The 24,683-nt window shown below is 59.7% G+C and overlaps 3 protein-coding genes across 26 annotated transcripts in view; 1 reads left to right on the forward strand and 2 right to left on the reverse strand.

The window, feature by feature from the left end:
* Positions 1 to 2,530: 2,530 nt before the first annotated feature.
* TMEM52 (transmembrane protein 52) lies at positions 2,531 to 10,000 on the reverse strand. Of its 5 annotated transcripts, XR_014805094.1 has the most exons (6): positions 9,916 to 10,000; positions 9,786 to 9,829; positions 9,615 to 9,656; positions 8,792 to 8,970; positions 6,887 to 8,689; positions 5,137 to 6,675 (listed from the first exon to the last, which is right to left on the reverse strand). XR_014805094.1 is itself a non-coding variant. In XM_021095198.2 (5 exons), exons 1-5 carry the CDS (start codon positions 9,979 to 9,981, stop codon positions 8,499 to 8,501), a joined length of 471 nt encoding a protein of 156 aa, XP_020950857.1. In that variant the 5' UTR covers positions 9,982 to 10,000; the 3' UTR covers positions 5,137 to 8,498. The 5 variants fall into 5 exon arrangements, 4 of the variants coding, with proteins under 4 accessions (XP_084815014.1, XP_020950857.1, XP_020950855.1 ...); XM_021095198.2 differs by having other exon boundaries at positions 5,137 to 8,689; positions 8,792 to 8,919; XM_021095196.2 differs by having other exon boundaries at positions 5,137 to 8,689; positions 9,916 to 9,998.
* CALML6 (calmodulin like 6) lies at positions 5,992 to 7,684 on the forward strand. Its single transcript, XM_084959112.1, is given in 7 exon segments — positions 5,992 to 6,053; positions 6,526 to 6,573; positions 6,909 to 6,975; positions 7,094 to 7,268; positions 7,351 to 7,472; positions 7,474 to 7,502; positions 7,576 to 7,684. Coding segments are annotated over 7 exon segments (612 nt in total).
* Positions 10,001 to 11,722: 1,722 nt separating the features above from the next.
* The window catches only part of CFAP74 (cilia and flagella associated protein 74), a 62,862-nt gene continuing 49,901 nt past the window's right edge, over positions 11,723 to 24,683 (reverse strand). For 3 of the 20 annotated variants that reach the window (XM_021095193.2, XM_021095192.2, XM_084962578.1), the window contains 14 exons: positions 17,841 to 18,117; positions 16,648 to 16,842; positions 15,953 to 16,092; positions 15,246 to 15,380; positions 14,979 to 15,088; positions 14,814 to 14,869; positions 14,590 to 14,709; positions 14,179 to 14,334; positions 13,692 to 13,818; positions 13,425 to 13,579; positions 13,082 to 13,214; positions 12,704 to 12,834; positions 12,357 to 12,491; positions 11,723 to 12,158 (listed from right to left, as the gene is read on the reverse strand). In XM_021095193.2, the coding sequence (XP_020950852.1) occupies positions 12,057 to 12,158; positions 12,357 to 12,491; positions 12,704 to 12,834; positions 13,082 to 13,214; positions 13,425 to 13,579; positions 13,692 to 13,818; positions 14,179 to 14,334; positions 14,590 to 14,709; positions 14,814 to 14,869; positions 14,979 to 15,088; positions 15,246 to 15,380; positions 15,953 to 16,092; positions 16,648 to 16,842; positions 17,841 to 18,117 (1,972 nt within the window). In that variant the 3' untranslated portion in view covers positions 11,723 to 12,056. Of the gene's footprint in view, positions 12,159 to 12,356; positions 12,492 to 12,703; positions 12,835 to 13,081; positions 13,215 to 13,424; positions 13,580 to 13,691; positions 13,896 to 14,178; positions 14,335 to 14,589; positions 14,710 to 14,813; positions 14,870 to 14,978; positions 15,381 to 15,952; positions 16,093 to 16,647; positions 16,843 to 17,840; positions 18,118 to 23,041; positions 23,866 to 24,153; positions 24,247 to 24,683 lie in introns of those variants that run through there. The other 17 variants (XR_014806944.1, XR_014806943.1, XM_084962575.1 and 14 more) reach the window with 13 other exon arrangements.

Raw genomic sequence — 24,683 nt, forward strand, 5'->3', positions numbered from 1 at the left:
GCCGCATCTTCGACCTACACCACAGCTCACGGCAACGCCGGATCCTTAACCCTCAGAGCGAGGCCAGGGATCCAACCCGCGACCTCATGGTTCCTAGTCAGATTCGTTAACCACTGAGCCGCGACGGGAACTCCGAAAACAACTCCTTTCAACTCAGCTGTTTCTCCTGCTCTTGATTTCGACATTAATCGAAATCTCCGGAGTCGAAGAAGGTGGTCAGTTTGAGGCCTATGTTTAACGTTGAGATTCGTTTTTTAGGGCAATGCTGTGTTGCTTGAAAAGGATGTTCTGAGGCTGCGCCCCCAGACTCAGCAAGAGCGTGAGCAAGCGCGCCACGTGCAGGGTGCAGAGGGGCGGGTGGGATGCTGGGCCCTGGAGGGCGGGGACAGTCAGCCTCTCCGGCTCAGCGCATCCCATGTCCAGCCTCTCTCTGTAGGTTGTGTCTGTGGACAGAGAGCATCTGAAATTTGTTTTTATCCAGTTAGTCCATTTAACGCCTTTTGAGGGGCGTCTCTTCCCCCCACCCCAGTGCGGCTCATGGAAGTTCCTGGCCGGGGGACAGAATCCGTGGGGCAGCTGCAGCAACGCGGGGTCCTTAACGCTGGGGAGCGAACTGGTGTTGCCGCAGAGACGAGCCGGATCTTTAGCCCACCGTACCGCAGCAGGAACTCCCTAAGTGGCGATTGTTTTAAACGGCAGCATGTTACCGATTGGTGTATCTTGGATTTCTCGTTTTAGATTTAGACCTTGCTGAGACTACAGACAGCGCCACCCTCGTCACCTAGGTTTCCTCTAGATTAGCGCAGTTCACATTCATGATTAATAGGCCAGAAAGGCACATTATTAACTGAAGTCCACACTCGGTTGGGATTTCCTTGGTTTTTACCTAGCGGACTCTCTCTGTTCCAGGACCCCACATCCGGTTCTTCCTCTGCCCTGGGTGGCATTAAATTGGCTGCGGCAGGTTCTCAGACTCCCGTGCCTTTAATGACTTAGTCAGTTGGTTTTGAGTGCGGGTCGGGGCATCTGTCTGGTAGGGCTGTTGGTTTTGGAAGGAAGACCAGAGAGGTACAGTGTCCTTCTCATGGCATCGTGGTGAGGGTGCATCCCCTCAACAGGACCCACCGCTGTGACCTTGACCCCGCTCCCTGGGCCTTTCCATCCTCTTTGGAAGGAAATCGCAATGAAGAAGTGGGGTCCGTGCGCCCTTTTTTGAGGGGGAACATCTGCATGAATGATTTGGAATTCTTCTGCAGGTGCTCTAACGCTTCTCCTCCACATGATTTATTCAGTCATTTGTATCAAAATGAACTCATGGATATTTACTTATTTTCATTGTGGTGTCAAAATACACACAACAAAAATGTTAAGAGTTTAGGAGTTCCCATCGTAGCTCAGTGGTTGACGAATCCGACTAGGAACCGTGAGGTTGAGGGTTCGATCCCTGGCCTTGCTCAGTGGGTTAAGGATCCGGCGTTGCCGTGAGCTGTGGTGTAGGTTGCAGATGAGGCTTGCATCCCACGTTGCTGTGGCGCTGGCGTGGGCTGGCGTCTACAATTCTGATTCGACCCCTAGCCTGGGAACCTCCATGTGCTGCGGGAGTGGCCCAAAAAATGGCAAAAAGAAAAAAAAAATTTTAACGTTTTAACCTTCTTTTCTTCTGTTCTTAGCTGTGCGAAGAGCATGCGGACGTTCCTGGGCCAGGGCTTGAACCCGTGCAACACCAATGACACCACCAGATCTTTAACCCCTAAGCCATAAGGGAACTGGCCCCCCCCCCATTTTTTGTCTTTTTTAGGGCTGCACCCGCAGCATCCGGAGGTTCCCAGGCTAGGGGTCCAATCGGAGCTGTAGCCACCGGCCTACACCACAGCCACAGCAACGCCAGATCCGAGCCACGTCTGTGACCTACACTGAAGGTCCACGGCAGTGCTGGATGCCTAACTCACTGAGCGAGGCCAGGGACAGAACCTACAGCCTCGTGGATGCTGGTCCGATTCCTTGCCTCTGAGCCTCTCCCATTTTAATCATTCTGAGTGCGCAGCTCAGAGGCATTAAGCACATTCATATTGCTGCACAACCATCGCCACCATCTCCAGAACTTTCTCGGCATGTAAAACTGAAACTCCGTCCCCTCTTAGCACGAAGTCCTCATTCCTCCCTCCGCCAGCCCATGGCAACAACCATTCTACCTTCTGTCTTTATTAATGTCATGACTTCAGGGATGTCATCTAAATGGAAATTGAGTATTTGCCTTTTTATAACTGGCTTATTTTACTGAGCACAATGTCCTCAAGTTTCATCCATGTTGTCATGGAGGTCAGAGTTTCCTTTCTTTTAAGGCTGGATAGTGATAATTCCATTGTATATTATATTAGGGTTCTCCAGAGAAAAGAGTAACTTTGTACACATAATAACCGATTCTATATCTAAAGAGAGGTGTAAAATATATAGCGATGAGCTTTTAAAAATTCACTTATTGTCACTGTAGAGGCTTGGGTGGCTGCCATGGTGTGGATTCTATCCCTGGCCTGGCAACTTACATATGCCATGGGTGTGGCCAAAGAATTTTTATTTGTGTCCTGACGTATAAGATGGGGAGATTTACTACAGGCGTTGGTTCATGTGATTATGGGGGCAGAGAAGACCCGCCAACTGCCAGCTGGAGGCCCAGAGAAGCAGGTGACATGATTCCGTCTGAGTCGGAGGCTGATGTCAGGACTCCATGTCCGAGGGCAGGGCAGGTGGGTGTCCCAGAGCCGGTGAAGAGGAGATCCGCCCTCTCCTGCTTTTTGTTCCATCTGGGCCCTGCCCAGACTGGGTGGTGCCCGCCTGTGTTGAGAAGGGCCGTGGTTTTCACGCACGCTCATCCGCAGACTCCATCCCATCCTCTTCCAGAGAGGCCATCCCAGTCACACTCCCAGCTGCTGGGTGCTCTGAGGCCAGCCCAGTGGGCATGAAATATTAACCATCATATATGCATACATATCAATGTATATCCCCCCCACATGCATGTACACACGCATGTACACACACACACACACACCCCATGTTTTGTTTGTCCATCTACCCACCAGTGGACTTTTGGTTTTTTTGACCTTTTAGCTCCTGTGAACACGGTGGGCAGTACCTGCTGAGTCCCTGCTTTCAAGCCTTTGGGGAACATGCATGGAATTGGAATGGCTGGGTCATATAGTAATTCTAGGTCTGCTTTTTTTTGGCCGCCCCCTGGCATGTGGAGCTCCCAGGCCAGGTCTCAGATCTGAGCCACGCCACTGCGGTAACACCTGTTCCTTAACCTGCTGTGCCAGGCTGGGAATCAAGCCTGCGACCCAGCGCTCCCATGATGCTGCCGATCCCGTTGCGCCACAGCAGGAGCTCCCAGGTCTACTCCTTTGAGGTGAGGAAGCGCCACGCTGTCTTCCACAGCAGCTTCTGCATTTGACGTGCCCAGCAGCCGCGCACAGGTTCCAATTTCTCCACATCCTCACCAACACCTCTTGTTTTTTTCTTTTTTGGCTACTCTGGGGCATATGGAACTCCTGGGCCAGGGATCAGATCTGAGCCCCAGTCAGGACCCAAGCCACAGCTGTGGCAATGCCGGATCCTTCACCCTCTGTGCCAGGCCGGGGATCAAACCTGCCTCCCAGTACTCCCAAGATGCCGCCTATCCTGTTGTGCTACAGTAGGAACTCCAGCACTTCTTATTTCTGATTTTTGGTTTGTTTTGGGGGTTTTTTTTTGGCTGTACTTGCGGCATGTGGAAATTCCTGGGCTGATCATGGAACCCACACCACAGCAGTGACATCGTGGAATCCTCAACCCGCTGGCCACCAGGGAACTCCTTGTCTTCCGTTCTTGGTGGCGGCTCCTGATGGGCGTGAGGTGGTCTTGCTGTGCTGTCCCCATGGTTAGCAGTGCTGAGCATCTTGTCGTGTGCTTACTGGCCACCTGTCGGGCTTCCTTGGAGAAACGTCTCGTCAACTCCTTCACCCACTGTTTTTTTTTTTGCCACACCTGCAGCCAGCGAAAGTCCCGGGACAAAGCTGAAAACAGAGCCACAGCAGTGACAACGCCAGATCCTTAACCCATTGTGCCACCAAGGGAACTCCTCCTTTGCCATTTTTGAATTAGGTTATTTTTGTTGAGTTGAAGGATTTCTTCACATTTTCTGGGTATCGATGCCTTATCAGATATATAATTGGCAAGCATCTTTTCCCTTCCAGTGGGTTGCCTCTCCACTCTGTCGATGCTGTGCTTTAACACACAGTGATGTTTTATTCTTTGGTGGTAATCCAATATACACGCAGCCTCTCACCTCGCCCTGGCCAGGTTTTCAGTCTGCAAGTTCAGCCATCCTCTGCGCCCACAGCCCCATCCAGAGAACACATCGCCTGCCCTGTAGTGGGGACGGCGGCCCTGGGGCCAGTGCACAGCCGCCCAGGTGCCTGGAGGATGTCTCACCTTCCTGGGTCTCTGGAGAGAGACCTACTGGGGGTGGGGGAGGGAGAAGGGAGGGAAGGAGCGGGGAGGGAGAGAGAGACTGATTTATTTTCAGGAATTGTCTCTCAAGGTTGTGGGATGGCAGGGCTGTCCAGCCAGCTGGGGACGTGAGGAAGAGCTTGGGTCCAGGGGTGGCTCGCCGGCAGGACCCGTCTTCCTGGGGACCGTCCCCACCCTGGATGGGACCCACCCATATGACAAGGGTCACCTGTTTTCCCGAGAGTCTGGATTTAAAGGCCAATCACATCTAGAAGACCCTTCACACCTGCCCATGCGTCATTCACGGCAGCCAAGAGCTGGAAGCAGCCCGCACGTCTACGGATTAATGGGGACGCAAAATGCGGTCTAGCCACGCAATGAAACGCTTTCAACTGAAGAAAGAGTGTCCGCGCCTGCTGCCTGCTCCGCGGGATGGACCTAGAGGACTTGGGCTGAGGGAAACAGGCTGGGCACAAACGGACAAATATTGTCTGATGACACTTGCAAAAAGTCCCTGGAAGCCTCAGATCCATGGACAGAAGGGAGAGGGGCGGGTGTCAGGCTGGGGTGAGTGTTTAGTGGGGAGAGTTTCAGTCTGGGAAGGTGAGAAAGTTCTGGACATCCGCCCAATAACAAGGCACATAGAGGTTCTGCTGCACTTTAAAACAGTTAAGATGACTAATTTTATGTGATGTGCTCTGTCCCAGAAATAGTCAGAACAGAACAAAGAGTGTGGTTCACGATAGATGGTCAGCGTATGTTCGTGCCCTTCTCTGAGGAGTTTTATGCTAATTTCAGTGCCGCAGTCGTGCACGTTTGGAAAAGTTCATGTTCATAGCAGCACCTGGCCGAGCGTTTGAGCCCACGCCTGGCTCGCAGCCTGGCTGATGCCAGGTAAAGGTGGCCCCCGGGCCCCCACGCCTCCGGGCGGCCCCCCGCCAGCTCTCCTCTTCCCGCATGCTCTGGGTGCAGAGGCGTGACTAGCACCGTTGAAATGGTTTGAGGATTTTTGAGGGAAAGGGTGGGACGGTCTCTTGTCACCATCACAAGCCTGAAGCTGAGGCTGGGAGCAGCCAGGATGAAGGCAGGGCTCCCAGAGCTGCTTCTCTGTCCCAGGCGCTGGCCTGGTGCCCGCTGGAGCCGTTCTGTCCCCGTCAGCACAAATCCTGCGGCCTCAGCAGCTGTCCTAGGCCTGGGGGGGAGGCATCCTCGCCGTCTCCATATTCTGGCAGCTGGGCTGGCCGGGCGGGGGCCACCTCACCTGCTCAGACTCATCAGGCGGTCACAGGGCAAGTGTGTGTGTGTGTGCATGCGCGTGTGTGTTTGAGCACACGTGTGCAGGGGTGCGTGTGCTGCTGCGGTGTCTTGTTGCTAAAGAGCCCGCCCAGGGGGCTCCCTGAGGAGCCAGCTTTGCTGTTCTGAGTGGAAGGAGGCCAGGTTTCCCTGAGAAACACCAGAATAGCCCCTGACCGCCCACGGGGAACCTGGCATGGCCTCCCTGTGGTCAGCATGGCCCTCTGGTCCTGTCTGCTCCGGCCCCAGCTCACGGCCGGCTGGCTTCTCCTTGGACCGTACGGGGGTGGGGATGGGGGGGCCGCAGAGGGGGCCTGGATGAACCGGCTTTAGAGGGTGCCTGCAGAGTGCCAGCCCCCTGCCGGGCCCTGGGGGGTGAGGGGTCGCCAGGCCATGGGGCCATTTGACGGGAACTCTCACAGAGGTGGCTACAGACTGTGGGGCTCCCACTGCAGGATGGTGGGAGAAGGCTGATGTGGCGAAAAGGGAACAGCCCCTTCCCCACCCTGGGCCCCGGTGTCCCTCCTCGCTGCCGCCCAGGAGGGCCTTGGCTGGGACCCGGGGTGGGAGAGGGAGCCCTGGGGTGAGGGGCCGCTCAGGCCAAGGAAGGCAGGAAGGGCCAGCTCCCAAAATAGAGCCGACAGGAGCTCCTGCCCATACAAGGCTCCTGGAATCTGGACCCCAGGGACCCCAGGCCCCCGGCTCGGCTGAAACTCGGCTGCCCCCGCTGCCCCTGTAGTCTGCCCACAGCACCTCCGGGGGCCCCGTGCAGTGTCCTCTCAGCTGGCCGCAGACATGGTAAGGCTGCTCCTGGTGCCCCGCAGAGCCCCCAGGGAGCTGGCCGGGGGGTCGAGCAGGAGCTGGGGCTGCGCCTGATGGTCTGAGGGTCCCTCTGGGAACCTAAGGAAGATGCCGAGCGGAGCTGGACAGAGAGCACGGGGTAGGGGGGCCCATGGCCCAGCCCTGCCAGCACAGATGCCGGGCCTGCTCTGGGGGCCAGGGCAGAAGAGCCCTTTCCTAGGCTGCCTTGGAAGTGGCCGGGCAGGGGTGGCCAGGTGCTGGGTCGCCCCTCGGGGATGCTGGGGCCCTGGAAGCCCGTGCCGCCCCTCACCTGGGCTCGCTGTCCACTGCAGCCCTCCTGCTGGCCTGGCCCCATCTCGGGCCCCTTCCATGCTCAAGAGCCACCACTTGGGCTGCCCGGTCTGAAGCCTGCTGTGGGCTGGGGCAGGGTGCACATGCCCCTTGTCCCGGGGCCTCCCGCCTCCCCTGGCCAGAGGGCAGAGGGGCCCCTGGTGAGCCTGGGCCCGTGTCCCCACAGACAGAGCGCCTGACGGCGGAGCAGATCAAGGACTACAGGGGCGTCTTTGAGATGTTTGATGAGGAGGGCAACGGGCAGGTGAAGACGGGAGAGCTGGTGTGGCTCATGGGCCTACTGGGCATCAACCCCACCAAGAGCGAGCTGGCCTCCATGGCCAAGGACGTGGACCGGGACAGTGAGGCCGGCCGGGGCAGCCCTGGGCGGGGGGGGGGGTGCTGTGCCACCCTCACCCAGGCCTTGCTGCCTGCTCCCTGCAGAGAAAGGCTTCTTCAGCTACGACAGCTTCCTGGCCCTGATGGGCGTGTCCCGGGAGAAGGCGCAGAACCAGGAGCATGAGCTCAGGGTGGCCTTCCGCGTTTTCGACAAGGAAGGCAAGGGCTGCATCCTGCATCGACTGGGACATGCTCAAGTAGGGCCGGGCCGTCGGGGTGGGTCGGGGGCGGGCGCCCCCCCGGCGGCCACTCAGCGCGGGGCTGCGGCAGGTCCGTGCTCATGAACGCCGGGGAGCCCCTCAAGGAGGTGGAGGCCGAGCAGATGACGAAGGAGGCGGACAAGGGTGGGGACGGGACCATCAACTACGAGGGTGAGTGACGGCCGGGCCCCAGGAGCCGGTCCCTCTGCTCTCAGAGTTCGAGGCGATGATGACGGGGGAGTCCTTCAAGCTGGTCCAGTAGGAGCAGCCGCCGCGTCCGGGGGAGGCCTGCCTGGAGGAAGGCTGCTTGCTGCTCGCATCCGCCCCCAGCCCACTCCAGGGTGAATAAATGCTCCAGCCATAACATGTGCCTCGGTGTCCTCGTCGGGACGGCAAAGATGTGGGGCTGGAGGTGGGAGAGGGTCTCCCAGGGCCAGCCCGTCCCTTCTGTGGGACAGCAGACAGCAGCGGGAGGGCCAGGCTGGGTGCAGGCTGAGGACCATGCACCCGCCCGCCTCCCTGCCGCCGGAGGAGGCTGCCCGAGGGCCCCTCCCCGAGCCCCTTCCTCTGTGTGGAGACCACTTAGGTACCAACTTTATTCTCTCCCCAAAAAGCAGCGGACGTCACAGCAGACCCTTAGCCCTGTGGGGCCTTCTCTGGGCTGAGGCTGGGCCGGGGGCCAGGGCTGAGCGTAGCAGCCTGTGCGCGCGCGCGTGTGGCCAACACAGGGCTGGCTGGCTCGGCTGCCCAGCGTCACACAGCAACGAGGCCAGGGCTGCAGCACTGTGCTGGATGGTGGCCTTCCTGGGGGAAGGATGGTGGGGGTGGGTTGGGGGTCCCCAGCTCCAAGAGCCCTGGCACAGTCCCCTGTGAGCACAGAGGCTGGTGGCAGGGGGAGGCTCAGGGGGCTTTCCCGTCCCCTCCGGGGGGCACCAGGGCTACAGCCAGGGTTGCCAGGCACCATGGTCCAGTTCCTGGGGCCTGCAGGAGTCTCTAGGCATGAGGCCCCAGGGAGGGGGCTGGCTCTTCCTGTCTGGTCTTGGCCATCCTGATGGCCTCATCGTAGGAGGGTGGCAGGTCGGGGGCGTGCGGGCTGTAGGCAGGAGGGGTCAAGAAGTCGAGGTCCGACTCCCCAAAGGGCAGGGGCAGCCGTGTGCTCAGCGGGTACTGCACGGAGCTGTAGGCTGCAGGGAACCAGAACGGTGTGTGGCTGGGTCTGGCCCTCGCCAGCCCCCTAGCACCCCTGCAGGCAGGAGGGCCACCAGGGGAGGTCTGCAGGCACTCACAAGTCACAGTGCTGTGCACAGGGCTGTCACTGTCCAAGCGGATGGCCGTCAGGTCGCAAGGCTGAGGGGCTGGTGGCAGGTGTGGCTGGGTGTGCGCCCGCTTCCGGAGACAGCAGAACCGGACGCAGCTGGCCGTGACCCCGCACAGCAGCAGCAGAAGGACAGTGAGCAGGATGAGCCTGGGCAGGGAGGAGCAAGGCCCTACCACTGGACTGACCCCTGGCCACTCCTGGGGCCGGGGCAGGGGGTCACAGCCCAGGCGCTCAAGAGAAGGCAATGCGCAGGATAAAAGAAAGCCAGGGACTGTCTCTGCAGGCCAGAGACCTCCTTCCTGGCCAGAGCTGGGCCTGAGGAGCCGGCCCATCCTGGCCTCCTGCTGCTGGGCTGGCCCTGGCTGTCTCTCCAGGCTGGCCACAAGTGGCCTTGGGCTCACTCCCAGGACACCCTGTCCCAGGCTGACTGCACAATACTGTGCCCAGACTAACGACCGTGTTCACAGGGGCCTCCCACAGGGGCCGGGAATGAGGGAGTGGGAGCTGGGCAGCAGGTTAGGAAGGGAAGCTCGCCCAGGGCCCTGGGTGGGGGATGGGGGGTGGGGGAGGCGGGAGTTGTCTTCAGTCCTGAGGACCCACAGCGGAGGTCACCCCTGATGCTGGGGGAGGAAGGCGGGGGGTGGGGGGGTGGACCTGCGAGGCTGCCGAGGGCCCCACTGCCTTCCCGTCAGCGGCCCAGGATGGGGACAGAGACAGGCAGGGTGGGGGTCTGGTGGGCTTGGCCCGGGGTGAACCCGCGCACCTGGGTGTGCGCCGCGACCTCCACTTACCCCACGTGCCACAGGCTGCTCCAGCGGGCCTGGGGCGGGCACCTGCGGGACAGCAGCACCTGGAGCAGGCGGGGCGGGGCCCGGCCGACCGCCCGGCCCGAACCTCCCCACCCCCGCCCGGGGAGGGGCCGGAACGCTGCTCCCTCCTTCCACCCCAATCCCCCAACTTACTGGTCCGAGGGGTCGCAGCTGCCTTCCGCGAAGCTCAGCGCCACCTGTGGGGACAGGGATGCGTCCGGGCCGGGGCGCGCCAAGCGCAGACCCGCCCCATGGTGCCCTAGTCGAGCGCCCGGCGACCCACCTGCGGCAGCGGCAGGAGCGGCGGCAGCAGCAGGACCCCTCGGGAAGCCGGCGGCCCAGCGAACATGCTCGGCGCCGACGGGAACGCGAACCGGGCGGCCTCGCTGCTTTATAGGAGCCCCGCCCCAGGCCACGCCCAGCGCAAGACACCGCCCTCGGGAGACCCGTCCATTGGAGGGCTGGCCGCGTCGCTTTGCCCAGATGCCCCGCCCCAATCCTCTGCCCAAGGTTAGCCGCGCCCCCTAGAGGCCCCTCCCACTCGGGCTCTACCTCCTGGACACGCCCGATTCCCCCGCCCCCAAATCCCCCGCGCCTCGGCCCTACCCTGGAGCCTGGGTCCACGCGGAGGAGGGCAGTTTTGTCCTGGCATCCGGTAATCGGGTTCCAGGTGGGCCGGGGCGCCCCTCGGACATTTGTGGCCGGGTCTGTACGGGGTGTGGGGCTGGGGGGGGCTGGGGGACAGAACACACGTGGCCCACACCCCAGGGTTCCAGGTGAAGGCTAACAGAGGTCAAGACGCTGGGGCACTCGCCGCCCTCTGCCCTTTTCTCCATCACCTGGTGGTCGGGCTGAGGGAAGTGCAGAGTGGTCTGCCTGTTCTGGGGGCGTGGGAGAAGCTACCCCGGCGTGTCTGTCTGCTTGGCGCTCTCAGGGGTCTCTACCTGCATCTCCCCAGTGGAGATGCCTGGATCTACTCTCATGCCTGGATCTGCCAGGTACCTGCTCCTGTCTCTGCCTGAAGCTGTCCTGCACCTCTGGGCTGTGCCAGGGCCCCCAGGGCCCCTTCTGCCCACCCTGCTCCAGCTAGGCCAGCTGAGCTTGGCTCCTGGCCATCCTTCGTCCTCCTCCTGCCTTGGAGCCCAGCTCAGGAGCGGGACGGAGGAGGATGGGCAGAAGTCCAGCCAGCATGGCAGGGCCTTGGCCAGGGAGTACCAGGGTGCGCTAGCAGGAGAGCCAGGCCAGGGTTATTTTTATTTATTTATTTGGGGCTATGTACGTGCAGTCGCTTGATGTGAGATCTCAGTTCCCAGACCAGGGGTTGCCCCCCTGGGCCACAGTGATGAAAACTCTGAGACCGCCAGGGACTGCCAGGCTGGGGTTTAGAGGAGAGCGGCCTGCCCCTCCTGCGGGCCTGCCTGCCGAGGAGGCAGGGGCCATGGGCCACAGGCAGGACTTCCTCCTGGGGCCCAGCCCGGGCTGCAGGACCCTGCCCTCTCTTCTCCTCTGGTGAGAGAGCCCCCGGTGAGGGTTAGGAAAGGACTAGCCAAGCCCTGCAAAATGCTCTGTGTGGCCACTGTCCATGACTCAAGGTTAGGAGGGTGATAGACCTCCTGGCACCGAGGGCCCTGAGGAAGGGGGATGATGGCAGGCGGCTCCAGGCCGATGTCCTGAAGCCCCTGAAGCCCGAGCCCAGGAAAGGCCCAGACACACCTTGTCCTCTCCTGCCAGGGAAGGCTCAAAGTGCTCTGCTGGTGGCTGGCATGGGGTTGGGGCTGGCAAGTGGGTGTGCTGGGCGGTGCAAAGGTGCCAACCTGGGCGGGCTTGGGGTTCTCAGGGATCCTGGAACTTACAGGGAGGCCTAAGGGGCTTTGCCGCCCCCTTCCCCCTGCTCGCTGGGCCTCTCCCAGTGTGGGCCAGTCTCAACTCCAGCCCGCACCCCCAGCACTCGGCCCTGCCAGCTGTCCCCCCCAGGGCTCAGGAGGTGCCTCCTCATCTTCCAGGCCGAAGTCACTGTTTGGTGGGACAGGGCTCCATCCAGCTCTCCCTCTGTGCTCTCCCGTGGCTCCCCACAGCCCACACTGCAGGCCTGGATTCAGAGGCTTTATTGACAGGTCTGTGGGGGCAGATCCCTCGCCCCCAGCACAGCCTCTAAAGGCTGGGTGGGTGTGGGAGGGGCGGGGGTGCCGAGGGGCTCAGGCGAGGGGTAGGTCGTGCTCAGGACTGGCCGCGTTGCTTGTTCCAAATACACACTCAGGAAGGGGGAGCTCTTGGCCCCTGGCCCCCTGGCCCCAGGGCAGCAAGAAGCGGCCAGACTTGTGGGGCTGGGGTGCCCTGGCCATGGGGTCATAGGGCCCACAGGCCAGGGGAGGCTTGGTGGGGGCAGGAGGACTTGGGGGGCTTTGTAGAGGGGCTCCTGTGGCCTCAGGGACCGGTCAGCACGTGGGCGAGAAAGAGGATCTTGCGCGTCTCCTTCACGTCTCCCCTGAGCTGCAGCAGTGCTGACGCCACAAGTGGGTGGTCCGGCTGGAGGGAGACGAGGGAAGGGGCGCCCTAGGCAGCTGCAGCTGGCACAGCAGGCAGATCCGTTTTCTGGCCATTACACGGCCCGCTTCACCCGCCCCAGGCCCTCCCGGCGACCCCTCCCTGGGGCGGGGGGGGGGCGCCCATCCCGCCAGGCCTCTGGCTTCGCACAGCTCCCTGGCCACCAGCCCAGGCACCTACGTCAAAGTCGATGGGGGGCACCCAGGAGATGCTGATGGTCTTGGTCTGGCCGCGCTCCACGAAGCCCTTCGAGGGCTCGATAGTGAAGCCCTTGTGCTGCAGGGACGCGACGCCGTCCAGGCTGAACTCCGCCGTCTGTGGACATTGGGGCTGTCGGCAGGCTGGTGGGCCGGGTACGGCTCCCAGAAGGCAGTGGTCTGGGGACGAGCGCACCCCGCCACCTGCCCTCTCAGCTCTGCCCGGCAGGCTGCCCACTCCCCACCTCTTGAGGGCAGGACCAGGAGGGGTTCCGACTGCCCAGGCAGTGGTGGATACGGAGGTGCCAGGCCGGCCAGGGAGGTCCCCACCTTCTTTGGGGACAGCTGGGTGGTCCGGATGCAGCCCACCTGCAGTTCTCGGGTGGCAGGGGGGGCGGGTGTGTCTGTGTCCTGCTGGACATAGGCCAGGGTCACCAGGATGGGCTTCAGCTCCTCAGCTTCTGAAGAGGGAGGGCCTGGTTGGGGGCTGGGGCGCCAGCGGTGGGCGGGAGGACGGCCCAGGGAGTCAGGCAGGCACCGTGGGTGGAGCTGGTCCCCTGGCCCGTCCTCCAGCCTTCCCCCCACCCCACCCGGCTGTGGGAGATGGGCTGGGAATGCCGCCCTACCTGCAGGCCCACAGGGGCTAAGGGCGCCCCTCTTACCGCCGGCCCTGCCCCGTTGGGTCTCCCAGCCCCTCCGAGGGCTCACCCTCTCTGCGCTCCGGGTCGAAGGCAGGGATCACAGCCAGGGACTCCACAGGCACGTCCACGGGGTCTCCGCCCTCCACGAACATCATGTGCTCGCGGGCCGCGCCCTTCAGGATGATCTGGTGGGAGATTTTCTGGGGATGGGAGCACAGCGGCCTCCGACTGTGACCCCGCCAGTGGGGTCTGGCCGGGGGCAGGGTTGGGGGGGCGGGCCTGTGGGACCCGGGACGCTGGTGTCTCTAGCCGGTGACCCCCAACTCGACGAGGAGCCCCCAGGCACCCCAGGCCTCGAGTGGGGGCGGGCGTGGGGCTGGGGGGTCCAGGCTGGGCTCCCGGGGCCGCACCTTTTCGAAGAGCACGACCTGCAGCCGGTCAGAGAAGTACAGGCTCTCGTGGTCCGGGCTGAAGGTCACGGTGAAGTCCTGGGCCCTGCCGGGGTCCATGACGCCCTCGACTGGGACCACGCTGAACACGCTCTGGCCACTGAGGTTCTGGGTGCCTGGGGGCCGGGCGGGCCTGGCAGGTCCAGTTGCCCCCGCAGTGCCCCGCGCAGTCTGCCCACCTCGTCCTGCTCCTCCCCGCAGTGGTGCCACACCTGCCTGCCGACTCACCCACAACCTCTGTCCTCTGGGCCGGGGCAGCCAGGAACTGCGGCAGCTGGTGCTGGTTCCTGGTCCTGGTGGAGAGACTGTCCAGCTGCACTGAGAACTTGATGGGCAGCGAGGAGCTGTTCTGCAGCTGCAAGGGTCAGGGCTGTCACGGGGCCAGCCGGGCAGGCCAGCCGGGCAGGCCGGCGGGGGGCACGCGGGCTGTGCCTGTGGGCCACATCTTGGTGGTCAGGCTCAGGCTGGCCTCCAGCCAAACTGGGACCCCGCCCTCACCCTCGCCCCCTGAGAGCACCCCTTGCCCTGGACAAGGCATTCCTGGAGTCCCCGCCTGGGCTTGGCTGTCGGGAGAGCAGCACCCAGGGCCAGGCCGGCCTTCCTGCTGGGCGTGGAGGGAAGGGCAGGGCCACCTGGCCAGGGAGTCGACGAGGGGACCAGGAAGGGGCCGAGGCGCGGGGAGCGGCCTGCACCCTGAGCCTGGCGGGTGCTCTACCTTGAAGCCTGAGGAGACAGATTCCCCGGCAATCACGTAACCCATGTGCAGCACGTCCCCTTCAATGGAGCACGTGACCGTGGACGCCACGCCCGTCCCCGTGAGGGTCAGGTGCAGCGAGCCTCTCTTGGTGACGATGTCCAGGGTTTCCTGGGCCTGTGGAGACCACGTCCCTGAGCTCGGGGCAGGCATCTGTCAGGCCCATGTGGGGGAGCTCGGTCTTGGGAACCGCTGGGTCGGGCTGTGCTGGGGCTGGGACGGCCTGGGCATCTTGGTCCCTCCTTCCAGCAGCAGGCGAGGGCCCGGAGGACCAGCTGCTCCCGGGTCTGGCTGGCTGGGCTACGGGCCTGAGCGCCCGGCAGGTGTACAGGGTGGGGGGCTGGGGGAGCCCCACAGCTGCGGGACACTCACCACGCAGCTCTCACGGGGAGAGAAAGACAGCTCCAGGACCTGGGTCTCGCCAGAGGGCAGCCTGCTGATGGGGTTTAGCAGGACGAAGGGGCCACTGGGGTTCAGCACGGAGTACTCCAGCTGAGGGCCCGGCGTCAAGGAGAGTTGGCGAGGGCGGGCCGCAGCCCATTACCAGACCCCTGCGGTCCCCGCGAGCCGCCCACGCCAGCTACGGACAAGGATACGTGGAGATCCTCGGGGCAGATGTTCTGGATGGAGACCTTCTTTAGGCCGTGGTGTCCTGAAAGGGGTCGGGTCATGGCCCCAGGCCTGGGGGTGGGGTATGGGAGCCCACCTGGTGCCGGTGGGGGTTTCACGTGGCGGGCTGGGCCCGCTCGATGGGGACACACCTACAGCGACGTCACCGAAGTTGGAGATGGTCTTGCCTTTGTCGGACGTCACCACGATGGATGGCGCCACCGCCGGACACCACAGCTCCAGGTACAGGGTGTTATGGGGACTGGGGGCGGGGAGGGGCTGCTGAGGGCAGAGTGGGTGGCTGGGTGGCCCTGTCCTCCCGGCCGGACCCTTGGGGGCTCCGCCCAGATCTGGGATGGCACAGAGTAGGGACCGGGACTTCTTGGCTGGCCGTGCCCACCCTGCCCAGAGCGCCGCACCTGAAGCTCAGGGGTTCTGTCCCCTTCCTGTCCTTGGTGTCACCACTGGCAACAACACAGGGGATCACAAACTTGTCAAACTTCCCTGGGAAAGACCTGGTCAGGGCGGCCTGCGCAGCCTGGTACTCCTGGGAGCTGCAAAGGAGCGGCCCAAGTGCACTTACCCGCCTGCCCTGCCCAGCCTGGGAGCCCCAGGGCCAGGGCTCAGGGGTGGGGGCCTGGGGGCCGCGCCGCGGGCCAGGCTGTGGCTGTCCCAGTTTCCACTGCCAGCTGGCTTTCTCTCAGCTGCCTGGGTTCCCGTGGGGCCTCCCCTGACCCCGGGGTCCTGGTCAGGCATTGAACTAGAGAGCCTTTTTCCTGGGGCCACAGGCGAGGGTCCAGGGCTGGCAAGTGACTGGAGCCCATCAGAGCTCGTTCTGCAAGGGGGAGGCTGGGGCTGCCGAGCGGGGAACATGGGGGTCAGGGCTCAGTGTCTGCCCGGCCCTTAGAATGAGGTTGCTCACAGGGACACTGGGTCCGGGGGAAGGAGGTGAGCAGATGCCCTGGAAGGCAGAGCCTGAGGGGCCTCTAGGTAGCTCCTGGTTTCAGCTATGCCTGAAGCCAGACCAGCCCTGGACTTCTGGGCACAGGCTCAGAACAACTTTGCTCCGGTCGGGGAAGTCTCTGTGCGGGGCTAGAAGCCGTGGGCGGCCTTCTCTCGGGCCCACCTGGATGTGAGGTCCTGCTTCTGCAGCTCGGGGGGCTGGGAGGAGGAGGAACGGAACGACCGATCTCGGTTCTGCAGCTGCAGGATGGAGACAGACTGCCTCCGCTGGTCCTTCTTCTGGGTGGCCATGTCCCTGCGGAACTGCACGGGGGAGAGGCTGGCTGGGGGGCTCACCTGGGGCTCTGCGCCGCCCAGGTCAGGATCCCTGGGGTGTGGGTTTCGGGGGTCAGGGAGCCTGGTGGCCACTCCGGTGTCTGCTTTCGCCCGTGGGGAAACCCCGGCATGAGGAGCTGGTCAGAGCTGGGGCCTCTTCCCCGGTGCCTCGTGCCCCAGGTGCCTCTCCCTCCTGCGGGGGCTGCCACAGCGGGTGCTCAAGATAGACACCCGGGCACTGGGGAGGTGATCTGGGATCCTGACGGCCCCGGGGGCAGCCGTGGGCGGGCAGTGCTCAGGGCCCTGGGCCGCCCACCTCTGTTCACACTCCCTGTCCAGCCTGTACTTGCTAAGATTCGCAGCACCCCCCACGCCCCTGTAAGTGCAAGCCCCGCCCCCAAGCAGTGTGCAGAGGGGGGTCCACTGGCCTAGAGAGAAGACGGAGGAGCTCTGCCAAGAGCAAGTTTTAAGCTCCTGAAACAGCATGACGCATAGAGCGCTCCAGTAAAGTCTGCCCAGGGCTCCGGGCGGTGGGCTGCCCACCCCTGGCCTCCGAGTCTCGAGGCGGGTGGTGTTTGTTGCCAAGCCTTTGTGTAAGCAGCAGGCAGCCCCGTGGCCCTGCTCCCCGCCGCGTACGGAGGATTTGCTTTCGGCTTCTTTGATCAGGGCCTGGAAGGCTTCCTGGTGGATCAGCTCACTGGGCAGCACGGGCCGGAAGGCCACCTGGAGCAGGCACTGCTGTGACGAGAGAAGCCAGAGCACAGTGGGGACCCACCCTGCTGGGGCCCTCCGCTCGTGGGCACCCTGCTGCCCTCACCCCCGATCTCCTTCAGGGCCTGCCCTCTGACACCCCCCGCGTGACACGTCCCTTCATTCTTTGGGATTTCGGCTCAGTGAGAGCTCCGGGAAGGCCCTTCCCAACCACTCCCCGGGAAGCGGGGGCTGCAGGGTGATCACCGAGCCCACGCGGGGTAGCGGCCTGGGACAGAGACGCCGGATGGGCCGGGACCCAGCCCACTGCCCAGGAGGCTCCAGTGAGGAAAGAAGTTGGTTTTTAGCCCCTCAGGTCCGGGGTGAGCTCCTGCACCCTAACCTGTGCTCACCGAGGGTGCAGCGGCCTCTGCAAAGCACCTGCATATCACGGTCCATCCCACGGGGCCACCCAGGTCCCACAGAGGGCTCCCTCATCAAGGTCTCCCCTGTGCTTAGGGCGCGGGGGTGGGGGGGACAGAGGATGGGTCGGGGAGCATGGAGGCGGGGAGCGGGGAGAAGGGGGGAACGGCAGCAGTAACCCCCTTGCAGATAAACTTACTCAGCCACACTGGCTCAGTTTAGCACGAAGTGTTTTAAATAATCACACTTCCTGAAACCTCGCCAGGGCCCAGGACTCTCGTGTCCATTCTCACTCAGTGCCCTCAACGGGCCTCACCGTGGCCGTCACCGCCAACTCTTAAAGGCCCCGAGGGGCTGTGGTGCCCTGGGGACACTGAAACCACTCTCTGCCACCAGCCCCAGGCTCCTTCTGCTCTCTCAGGAAAAGCCGAGGTGGGGGATGCTTCACCCCCTAACCAGCAGTGAGCACCCTGTGTCCCTTTGCTGTGAGGTCCTAGGCTGGACGGCCCTCTCCCGCGACACAGCCTGAGCCCCCAGCCAGCTTCCTGGGCGTCAGCTGCCCACGGGCCCCTTGCCTCTGGGGCCAAGCCCCAAACCAGCCCCCCCGAGGGGCCAACACCCACCTTTCCTGGCCACACGGTCCCCACCAAGGGAGAGATGGTGATGGGCAAATCTGGGGGCAGCAGGAACTCGAAAGACGTGGGCCCCACCGGGGAGGCGTCCTCTGAGCCGATGCGTGGCACCGAGTGGGTCAGGGAGTTCAGGCTCACGTGGGAATTGATGACATACAGGGAGGCCACAGACGTGTCGTACAAGGAGGTGGCGGCGAACTTGATCTGGTGGTGGGACAGCTCCAGGGGTGGGCGGACACCCACGGCCCGGCATGTCAGCTTGAAGCACCTGGAAGTGACCCGAGTGGACGGCTCAGCCTGGGTGGAGGCGGGGGCCCCGTGTGCAGAGTGCCCAGGACCTTGACAGCAGTCGTCCCAGGTTTTGCTTACAACTCCACTGATGAATTTTTTTTTTGGCCGTGCCCATAGCGTGCGGAAGTTCCTGCGCCAGGGCTTGAACCTGCGTCCCAGCAGCAACCTGAGCCACTGCACTGACAATGCCAGATCCTTAACCCATTGCACCATGGGGGAACTCCCTCATTAATGAGGTTTAATAAATTTTGAAACTACCTTGCACCCCTGTGCGCATTTTCAGTGGATGGTTAACAATTTTTTTTTTTTTTTTGGTCTTTTTAGGGCCACACCTGCGGCACATGGAGGTTCCCAGGCTAGGGGTCGAATCGGAGCTGTAGCCACCGGCCTACACCATAGCCACAGCAACGTGGGATCTGAGCCGCATCTGCGACCTACACCACAGCTCATGGCAGCGCTGGATCCTTAATCCACTGAGCGAGGCCAGGGATCAAACCCGCAACCTCATGGTTCCTAGTTGGATTCGTTAACCACTGTGCCACGACGGGAACTTCCAATGGTTAACAATTTTAATCACAAGCATAAACAGTTGCAAAGGAGGTAATTTCTGGCTTATTTCCTTAAATATTTATTGATGTTTCAAAAAATAGAACTAGGAGTTCCCATTGTGGCTTAGTGGAAATGAACCCATCTAGTAACCATGAGGATGCTGGTTCGATCCCTGGCCTCGCTCAGTGGGTTAAGGATCTGGCGCTGCCTCGAGCTGTGGTGTAGGTTGCAGACATGGCTCAGATCTGATATTGCTGTGGCTGTGGCTGTGGTGTAGGCGGGCAGCTGCAGCTCCGATTGGACCCCTAGCCTGGGAACCTCCATATGCCACAGGTGCGGCCCTAAAAAGCAAAATAAAATAAATAAAACGAAAAAGTTACCCTTTAAATATAAACACGGGACATTATAGTGCATTGATCCCTGCCACCATCCCTTTAAAAAGAAAGAAGAGCTTTGGTATTTAGACGCCGGCAGGTCACCGACCGCACTTCTTTGGCCGCTCCATCCACTGCCCTCCCGCCATCTAATCACACGCACGTCCACCCTGCACCAGGTGAGTCTGTACCCTGTCCTGACCTGTCTGGAACAAAAATCTGTTCTTATGTTGAAACATTTCCCTGTATACTTTTGTGTCTTGTGACCAGAGGCTCTGAGTGCTAAAAAAATTCCTTCTGGGAGAAGACGTCATTGGTGTTGAAAAGGCATAAATGCACGAAATGTGATGATCATGGTGCCCGTGGAAGCGCCCATGGCCACCTGCCTCCACAGGGGCTGAAGCAGGAGCTGCTGCGGCTGCCAACCCTCAACCCCTCTCCCTGACGGGTGCTCAGGGCGGAGATCAGGAGTGGGGCGCTCTGGGCTCTGGGAAAACTGAAGAACAGGCCTTCAGAGGGTTAGATATTTTCAGGAGATTTTATGAGTCCGATTCTTGTATCTCCTCTTATCTAGAAAAGCACTAAAATCCTTCCCGGCGACGTCTGCTCCTCGTGACTGGCAGACATAGTCTGTCTGAGTGCCTGGTGGCAAGTACCTCCCCCTTCACCGAAATCCAATATAAACTGACCCCCCCACCGCCTCTTTTTTGTTTTTTGGTTTTTTTTTTTTTGCTTTTAGGGCTGCACCCGTGGCTTGTGGGAGTGCCCAGGCTGGGGGTCGAATCCGAGCTGCAGCTGCCGGCCTACACCACAGCCACAGCAACGCCGGATCCTTAACCCCCTGAGCGAGGCCAGGGATCGAACCTGCGTCCTCATGGATACTAGTCAGATTTGCTCCTGCTCCTCCACAACGGGACCTCCTCCCGACACCTCTTTGGAGCGGTTTTTCAGAGTGAAATGCTGCCTCCCAAGCTGGAGTCCTCATTTTGTCCCAAATAAAACTTAACCCACAGCCCTCACACTGTGTGTGTTTCTTCTCAGTCGACAGTTACACAGAAAAAGTAAGACCCCAACATCGCTCATCATTAGAGAAAATGCAAATCAAAACTCCAAGGAGGTATCTTCTCCCACCAGTCAGAGTGGCCATCATCAAAAGCCTGTGCTGCAGAGGGTGTGGAGAAAAGGGACCCTCCTTCGCTGCTGGTGGGGACGTAAACTGGGGTGGCCACCATGGAAACAATAGGGAAGCTCCTTAAAAAACTAAGAACAGAGGTGCAGGATGACCCAGCAATCCCACTCCTGGGCATCTATCCAGAGAAAAACATCATTCAAAAAGATACATGCACCCCAGTGCTCCCTGCAACTCTCTTTACAAGAGCTAAGACTCGGAAGCCACCACAGAGGGCTGGCTAAAGAAGCCGTGGGGGGGGGGAGGGAAATATTACTCAACCATAAAAAGAACGAAATCATGCCATGTGCAGCAACGCAGATGGACCTGGAGATGATCCCACTGAGTGAAGTGAGTCAGACAAAGCCCAACACCATACAGCAGCACATATGTGGAGTCTGATGAAAACGACTCCAACGAACGTATTCATAGAACAGAAACAGACGGGCAGGTCTCAAAGTCACACTTCCAAGTGCCGGAGGGGAAATGCGGGGGAAGCAATAAGTTGGAAGTTTGGGATTGACGCAAACACACGACTACACATAAGACCGATAATCAGCAAGGTGCTACTGGCGGGAAAAGGACCCGAGAAGGAGCGGATCCGCACCCGGGCCTGGCCGATTCTCTGCGCTGTCCGCCTGAAACTCACACAACATTGAAAATCAACCACATTCCAAAAAAATTAAAAACAAAGCAAGGGAGTTCCCATCGTAGCGCAGCAGAAACGAATCCGACTAGGAACCATGAGGTTGCGGGTTCGATCCCTGACCTCACTCGCGTTGCCGTGAGCTGTGGAGTAGTAGGTCGCAGACAGGGCTCGGATCTCAAGTTGCTGTGGCTCTGGTGTAGGCCGGTGGCTACAGCTCTGATTAGACCCTTAGCCTGGGAACCTCCATATGCCTCGGGTGTGGCCCTGAAAAGACATAAAAGCAAAAAAAAAAAAACCCAAGCAAAACAAAACAAAAACCACCCCAAAGCAAGACCTGATCAGAGGTAGTCCCTCTGGGATGGAGCTGTTGTTTTCCAGCAGGTTCAGGTATCCCTGTGTGGCCTGTGGCCTTGCTCTGCTGACCCAGGAACCAGGGACGGGGGTTGGGGTGGGCGCCTTGCACCCCCAATCCCTTCCTAACACTCCTGTGGCGGTGTGCCTTCTGACGTTGCTCTGAAGAACCCCCCCTGCAGCTCACCAGGTCCTGCTCCATTGTGCCACGAGGAAAGGGGTCCCCATCGCCACATCCCAGACTCGCCAGACTCTGTCACCCGGGGATCTCACAGCAGTGGGTTCAGCCAGGACACGGAAAGCGCTGGGCCTCCTGCTCCCTGCCACCCAGCGCCACATTTGCTGAGAAAATGCTTTTCTCTCTGTGTGGCTTTAAATGTTTCTTCCGGGAGTTCCCATTGTAGCACGGTGGAAAGGAACTTGACTGGCATCCATGAGGACGCAGGTTTGATTCCTGGCCTTGCTCAGTGGGTTAAGGATCCGGCGTTGCTGTGGCTGTGGTGTAGGTCATGCGGCTTGGATCCCGCCTTGCTGTGGTGTTGCTGTGGCCCAGCAGCTGTTACAGCTCTGATTCGACCCCTAGCCTGGGAACTTCCGTATGTGTCCTAAAAAGTAAAAAAGCAAAAAAAGGAAAAATTTCTCCCTCCCAAACCCTGAGGCTCAGCGCCTGGGGATGCCTTCCGCTGGCCTCAGGGCCAGAGCTGCTGCATGGCTGCATCTTTTGTTGTGGGATATGCTGTTAAACATTGGTGTATTTTTTAATTTTTTATTTTTTTATGGCTGCACCCACGGCATGTGGCAGTTCCCGGGCCAGGGAGTGAATCCAAGCTGCAGTTGCAGTGGTGCCAGATCCTGTAACCCGCTGCGGTGGGCGGAGGATTGAACCCACACTTCTGCAGCAAGCCAGGCTGCTGCAGTTGGATTCTTAACCCACTGAGCCACAGCAAGAACTCCTATTTTTGCTTTTTAAAATATATCTAGTGCCTGAAGTTCCGGTCGTGGCGCAGTGGTTGACGAATCCGACTAGGAATCATGAGGTTGTGGGTTCAATCTCTGCCTTTGCTCAGTGGGTTAAGGATCTGGCGTTGCCGTGAGCTGTGGTGTAGGTTGTAGATGCGGCTCAGATCTGGCATTGCTGTGGCTGTGGTGTAGGCTGGCAGCTGTAGCTCTGATTCGACCCCTAGCCTGGGAACCTCCATATGCCATGGAAGCGGTCCTAGAAAAGGCAGACACACACACACACACACACACACACACACACAAATATATATATATATATTATATATTATATAATATATTATATATATATATAGTGCCCATTTTAATTTCTTCTTCGGTCATATTTTAAACATTTTTTTTGCTTAAATTTTAATTAATTTATTCCCTTCCAGTTTTATTGAGATACAATTGGCAGACAGCACCTATGAGTTCAAGGTGTATAGTGTAACGATTTGATGCGCACGCATCATGAAAAGATGCTAAGTTTAGTGAACATCCATCATCTCACATGGACACAAAGTTAAAGGAATAGAAAAAAATTTTTCTTTGTGCTGAGACCTCTTGGACTCTCTTAGTAGCTTTCATGTGTGACACAGTGGGGTTAGTTATATTCATGTTGTACATTGCACCTCTAGCACTGGTTTATCTTACAACTGGAAGGTTTAAGCTTTGATTTGATTTCCTTAGTAGTCATTTGACTATTCTGACCTGTTTTTCTCTGTATCTGTTGTGGCAAAAGTTGTGGTTTTCTGAGGAATGTGTCCGTTTCATGCAAACCGTCACGCTGACGGGCGTGAAATTGTTCACAACGTTTTCTTCTCTTTCTGACGGTGGGGGGGTCTGGAGGGGTGGCCCCCTCTCCCCTCCGAGATTTTTTTTGGCAATTTGTGGGTTTTTTTTTTTTGTCTTTTTGGCATTTCTTGGGCCACTCTCGCAGCATATGGAGGTTCCCAGGCTAGGGGTCCAATCGGAGCTGTAGCCACGGGCCTACGCCAGAGCTACAGCAACTTGGGATCCGAGCCGCATCTGCCACCTACACCACAGCTCATGGCAACACCAGATCCTTAACCCACTCCCTGAGCAAGGCCAGGGCTCGAACCCGCAACCTCATGGTTCCTAGTCAGATTCGTTAACCAACGCGCCACGACCGGAACTCTGGCAATTTGTGTTTTATCTCTTTTTCAATCTTCATTTGTCTTGCCAGAAGTAATTAATTTACTAATTTCCAGAAAAAAGACTTCAAGTTTTGTTGTTTTTCTCCACTGAATATTAGATTTCTGTCTCACCGATTTCCACTGATTTTTAAATGTTCTTTCCTTCTACTTTCTTTGGGTTTAGTGTACTGTGCTCTCCTCCCAGTTCTTGAGATGGAAACTTAGATGATGGGTAATCTACAGTCTCTTCTCTTCTTTTTTTAGGGCCACACCTGCTGCGTAATGACTTTCCTGGATTAGGGGTCAGATCGGAGCTGCAGCAGCCGGCCTCTACCACGGCCACAGAAGTGTGGGATCTGAGCAGCATCTGCAGGTTCTCAACCTGCTGAGCGCAATGGGAACTCCTCTTTTCTTCTTTACATGCATGGGAACTAGAAACATCCCACTCAGCGACGCTTTTGGTGGTTGACAAGCCCTCGCACTGAACAAATCCACAATCACATCCACAGCCGTGTCCGCGCGGATCACCATGGAGTTGGGGGTGGAAAGCAGAAGCACAATGTAGATAAAAGTGTGGAGTCTGACCCACTGATGTGGGGCTTCCACGCTCCCCAGTCCGCCTGGGGCTCCCCTGGTTTTACCACTGAAATCCCACAGCCCAGAAGTGGCCAGGCCGGGGCGCCGACAGGGCCGATCGCCTGCATTTACGTAGAGTTAGGGGTGTACCCGTGACGGATACAACAGGCGGGAGGGAAACTAAGACACTCACAACTTGGAGGGACCCAGGCCGATTCGGGGGATGGCTCTGGGGAGGCGGTGACCATGACATCTACTGCTGCCAACAGACGGCCTATCCCTGCACCTATGGGAGACCGAGGCAGACGCGGTGAGAATGTAAGAGCCGCTAATCCGTGGGGAGGGGACAGGATGCTGCGTCTTTGAGTTCTGGGCAAGTGTGGACCTTCCGAAGCCGGCGACCCTGTTTTTAGCTCGTCCGCCCTGAGGAGGGCGCTCCAGAGCCGCAAAGTTAGGGGAGAAGGTGCACTGGGCCCCAAAGCTCGGTGGGAAAGGACCAAGACCAACCACAAACAGAGCTGTGAAAAGACAAGAGAAAATAAGGAGCAGCACCACATTTGTACAGACAACGGAAGGAGCCAGAGACGTGCCCATGAGACACCTGAAAAGGGCAGAAAGTCGTACAAGATACAAAAAAACAACACAAGCTGGATTCCCACAGAGTTAGAAGTGCGGTATCAAAACTCAGGAAAGAATTACAGATACAAGAGATGCAGAAACGAA

This window comes from Sus scrofa, chromosome 6 (genome assembly GCF_054392235.1).
Source record: "Sus scrofa isolate SSC_HxYL_T2T_F1_AM1 chromosome 6, Sscrofa_HxYL_maternal_Yorkshire_Landrace_v2.0, whole genome shotgun sequence".
Lineage (NCBI taxonomy): Eukaryota > Metazoa > Chordata > Mammalia > Artiodactyla > Suidae > Sus > Sus scrofa.